A 5,009-nucleotide genomic window follows, 5' to 3' on the forward strand; every position below is an offset into this window, starting at 1 on the left:
CAGCACTTTGGGAGGCTGAGGCAGGAAGATTGCTTGAGCTCAGGAGTTCGAGACCAGCTTGGGCAACATGGCAAAACCCCATCTCTACACACACACACACACACAAATTAGCTGGGTGTGGTGGCTGTAGTCCCAGCTACTCCAGAGGCTGAGGTGGGAGGATGGCTTGAGCCTGGGAGGCAGATCATGTCACTGCACTCTAAAAAAAAAAAAAGAGGCAGACCCTATCTCAAAAAAAAAAAAAAAAAAAAAAGGGAAAAAGAACCTAGGTTCTGAAAACAGAGTTCCTGGGTTCAAATCCCAGCTCTTCCACATACTAGCTGGTTAAACAACTTAACCTCTCTGTCATGATGTTTTTGCCATGGAAACAAGAACCTAGCTCACAGATTTGTTGCAAAGACAAATCAGTAAGCCAATCAGCATGAAGCATTTGTAACCACGCCTTGCACACTATAATGACTCAATAAAACCATTGTTATTATTATTGCTTTTGTTAATATTATTATTATTATTGTAAAGTCATTAAAAATGAGGCAACTCTAAATGTATCAATATAAAACAATCTCCAAGATAGAGTTAAGTCAAAAAATAAAAACCAGTGGGCCAGGCATAGTGGATCACACCTGTAATCCCAGCACTTTGGGAGGCCAAGGCAGGCAGATCATCTGAGGTCAGGAGTTCAAGACCAGCCTGGCCAACATGGCAAAACCCCATCTCTATTAAAAATACAAAAATTAGCCAGGTGTGGTAGCACACGCCTATAATCCCAGCTACTCGGGAGGCTGAGGCTGGAGAATCACTTGAACCCAGGAGGCGGAGGTTGCAGTGAGTTGAGATCACATCATTGTACTCCAGCCTGATCAACAAGAGTGAAACTCTGTCTCAAACAAATAAATAAATAAATAAAAGCCAGTGAGACCCTATTGCTACAAATTGGGCCCATGTGTGGTGGCTCATGCCTGTAACCCCAGCAATTTGGGAGGCTAAAGCAGGAGGACCACTTGAGCCCAAGGGTTCAAGACCAGCTTGGGCAACATAGGGAGACCTCATCTGTACCAAAATAACTTCAAAAATCAGCTGTGCTTGGTGGTGCGTGCTTGTGCGTGGTTGTGCGTGGTTGTGCGTGGTGGTGCATGGCGGTGCATGGTGGTGCATGGTGGTGCGTGGCGATGCGTGGTTGTGTGTGGTGGTGCCCGGTTGTGCGTGGCAGTGCGTGGTTGTGTGTGGCGGTGCATGGCGGTGCGTGGTGATGCGTGGCTGTGTGTGGTGCATGAGGTGTGGTGGTGCGTGGTTGTGCGTGGTGGTGGGTGGTTGTGTGTGGTGGTGCATGGTGGTGTGTGGTTGTACATGGTGCGTGCCTGTGGTCCCAGCTACTCAGGGAGGATCACCTGAGCCTGGTAGGTTGAGGCTGCAGTGAGCTGTGATCCCACCATTGCACTCCAGCCTGGGCAACAGAGTGAGACTCTGTCAAAAAAAAAAAAAAAAAAAAAAGCTAGAAGAGGACTTGAAATGTTCTCAACATACAGAAGTGATAAATACTTGAGATGGATACCCCAAATACCCTGACTTATTATGCATTCTATGCATGTAACATCATATGTACCCCATAAATATGTTCAAAATATATCATTTTCAAAAAGAAAAGCCAACTAGTAGCTAATACACATCTTTTTCAAAAGGACGGGTTGAATATCCCTTCTCAGAAATACTTGGGACCAGAAAGGTTTCAGATTTGGGATTTTCTTTCAGATTTTGGAATATTTGGGCTGAGCATCTGTAACCTAAAACTCTGAAACCCAAACTGCTCCAATGTGCATTTCCTTGGAGCGTCATGTAGGCACTCAAAGAGTTTCAGATTTTCGAGCACTTTAGATTAGGGATTTTTTTTTTTTTTGAGATAAAGTCTCACTCTGTCGCCCAGGCTGGAGTACAGTGGCCTAATCTCGGCTCACTGCAACCCCTGCCTTCTCAGGTTCAAGCAATTCTCGTGCCTCAGCCTCACATCACCATGCCAGGCTAATTTTTGTATTTTTGGTAGAGATGGGATTTCACCATCTTGGCCAGGCTTGTCTCGAACTCCTGACCTCAGGCTATCCGCCCACCTTGCCCTCCCAAAGTGCTGGGATTATAGGCATGAGCCACCGTGCTGGCCGTCTGTTGTAACTGTTAATGAGCTGCCCCCCGATCCCCACAGTTTTAAGGAAGTCTAGAAGGATTCTCAAAACACAAGTAGCTGCATTACTTCTGAGAAGGGGAGACCTTCTTATTAAAATACACTGTTCGGTTGCTTTTAAAGTCTACTCCTGGGTGCACATGTTCCCATTTCACCAGGGCAGGGGTGGGTGTTACGCAGAAAAAAATAATAATAATAAAGCTGGAGTCATAGGAATATCCTCTTGGCCAGCCTTTCCTATCCCCACACCCCCGTATAGAAAACCAGAGTGGAAGTTCTGGAGACCCCAGTTTGGGGACTCTGCTCCTAGCCCCTCCCTCCCCGCTGACCAGTAAGACATATGGGGAAACAGAGGCAGTGGGGGAGGTACCTGCAGGGAGCTGTGGACAGAGAAGAGGCAAGAAGAAGTAGGGGTGGCAGCGGAATGGGCCGCGGGGTCCTGGAGCACCAATAGCTGGTGGTCTGTCTTCTGGGTGAACAGCAGCTGCAGGAGAGGGGGTAAAAGTTCGTGGGAGCAGGAGGGACCCCAGAGCAACCATGAGTTCTCACACGCTCTGGCCCATGCCTCTAGTGCCACCCATTTCTCAGAAAGAAAAACTAAGGAGAGATGGAATGTGGTCCTTAGTGTCCAGTCTCCCAGCATAGGGCTGTGGGCAGAGACTGCTGGCTCCCTGAGGAGGGGCTGGGGGCCTGGACTCCTGGGTCTGAGGGAGGAAGGCTGGGGGCCCGGACTCCTGGGTCTGAGGGAGGAGGGGCTGGGGGCCCGGACTCCTGGGTCTGAGGGAGGAGGGGCTGGGGGCCCGGACTCCTGGGTCTGAGGGAGGAGGGGCTGGGGGCCTGGACTCCTGGGTCTGAGGGAGGAGGGTGCTCAGGGCAGGACCCCTGATCTGAGGGAGGAGGGGCTAGGGTCTGGACTCCTGGGTCTGAGGGAGGAGCTGGGGCCTGGACTTTCCAGTCCGAGGGAGGAGGGACCGAGAGGCATACAAAATCCCCATACCTTAGTGAGGGCTGGGTTGGGCTCAGAGAAGTCCCCACCAGGTGTTCCCTGAAGGCAATTGAGCTCGAGCAGCCGGCTCCGTTCCTACCAGAAGATATGGACAGCTACGTGTCAAAGTCAGAATGGGCTGTCCTAGCTGCTTTCCCTAATGTCAGGAGACATCCGGGGTGCGGGGAGGTGGTGGGATGCCCCAGGGGGAAGTGAGGATGGTAGGGCAGGTGCCAGGGAGCTCACCTGTGACAGGGCCTGAAGGGCCTCCTCCTTCTTCCGGCTCAGCCCCCGGCTCTCGGCTGCCATCTGCTCCCCCAGTGACTTGAGCTGCTCTTCCAGGACCCGGATTCGGCGCTGCAGAGCACCCTGTCCCGGTTACTCATCTGCCAAGGCCCCAGCCACCCTCCCACAGAACCACGTCTGCCTGGAGGGCTGGGGTTTGCTCCAGCCCCTCCCAGAGACCACGGGATCGGAGCATCCAGGGCTGGGGACCCAGCGTTCAGCTCCCTGGACCCTCTTCCCTTTTGAGGGTCCAGAAGAGATCTGGGAAAGATGAAGAGAAAAGGATGGACAGAGAGAACAGCAACCAAGACAGGCCCCAAACGACAGAGATGTAGACAAAGATTCAGGGAAAAGAAAAGATAGAAATAGAACAGAGACAAATAGAGACAACCCGAGACAAAGGAAAAGCCAGTGAGACAGGAAAAAGATCCAGAAACAGACGGGGAAAGGAAACCCACAGAAGAGCTTTTTTTTTTTTGAGACTCAGTTTCGCTCTTGTTGCCCAGGCTGAAGTGCGATGGCTCAATCTCGGCTCACCGCCACCTCTGCCTCCCAGATTCAAGCAATTCTCCTGCCTCAGCCTCCCAAGTAGCTGGGATTACAGGCATGCGCCACCACGCTCGGCTAATTTTGTATTTTTAATAGAGACGGGCTTTCTCCATGTTGGTCAGGCTGGTCTCGAACTCCCAACCTCAGGTGATCTGCCTGCCTCGGCCTCCCAAAGTGCTGAGACTACAGGTGTGAGCCACTGAGCCCGGTCGAGCTTTCTAATCCAAAACTTTGGGAAAGTCTGTGTTAAATATGGTCAAACATGCCCATTTTTTTCCCAAGGGTCTGACAAGTCAGACCCTTGAATGTGAAGCTCCCAGGAGGGATCTATGGAGCATCTTTTTGGAACAGAGGCAAAGAATGTGGTGGTGAATACCAAGTTTGTTCAAATCCTGGCTGTGGCGAGGCACGGTGGCTCATGCCTGTAATCCCAGCACCGTGGGAGGATTGCTTAAGCCCAAGAGTTTGAGACCAGGTGAAACCCCATCTCTACTAAAAATACAAAACTTATCCAGGTGTGGGGGCTCGTACCTGTGGTCCCAGCTACTCGAGAGGCTGAGGTGGGAGGATCGCTTAAGCACAGGAGGTCAAGGCTGCAGTGAGCCGTGAATGTGTCACTGCACTCCAGCCTGGGTGACAGAGTGAGACCCTATCTCAAAAAATAAAAATAAAAAACTCCTGGCTCTATCCCTTACTAAAGAAACTTTGAAAAGATTACTTAAGCATCTTGACCTTCAGCTTCTTTATTTATAACATGGAAAAAAAAAACAACGTAATAGGACTTGCCTCAATAGGTTTGTTGTAAGGATTCAATGAGGAAATGCTCATGAAACATTCAGGACCATATCTGGCACATAGTAAATGTTTCATCAGTACCAGCTCCTGTTGTTACTATTCAGAAGAACATGACAGGTAGGAAACAAGGACAGAGAAAAAGGCAGACACAGAGCAGGGGAGACAGAGAGGAGCAGCAAAGGGGGCAGCGCTGGTCGGGCATGACTCACTCTGTGCTGCGCC

At 50.5% G+C, this 5,009-nt stretch overlaps 1 protein-coding gene across 1 annotated transcript in view; it reads right to left on the reverse strand.

Annotated features, from left to right (window-relative positions):
* PHLDB3 (pleckstrin homology-like domain, family B, member 3) overlaps window positions 1–5,009 on the reverse strand; it is a 36,161-nt gene that overhangs the window by 18,908 nt on the left and 12,244 nt on the right. The window contains exons 7-10 of the mRNA XM_011997777.1: window positions 3,675–3,677; window positions 3,405–3,527; window positions 3,171–3,254; window positions 2,544–2,657 (exon numbers count right to left, since the gene is read on the reverse strand). Of these exons, the coding sequence (XP_011853167.1) occupies window positions 2,544–2,657; window positions 3,171–3,254; window positions 3,405–3,527; window positions 3,675–3,677 (324 nt within the window). The remainder of the gene's footprint in view (window positions 1–2,543; window positions 2,658–3,170; window positions 3,255–3,404; window positions 3,528–3,674; window positions 3,678–5,009) is intronic.

This window comes from Mandrillus leucophaeus, unplaced genomic scaffold, assembly GCF_000951045.1.
Source record: "Mandrillus leucophaeus isolate KB7577 unplaced genomic scaffold, Mleu.le_1.0 Scaffold546, whole genome shotgun sequence".
Classification (NCBI taxonomy): domain Eukaryota; kingdom Metazoa; phylum Chordata; class Mammalia; order Primates; family Cercopithecidae; genus Mandrillus; species Mandrillus leucophaeus.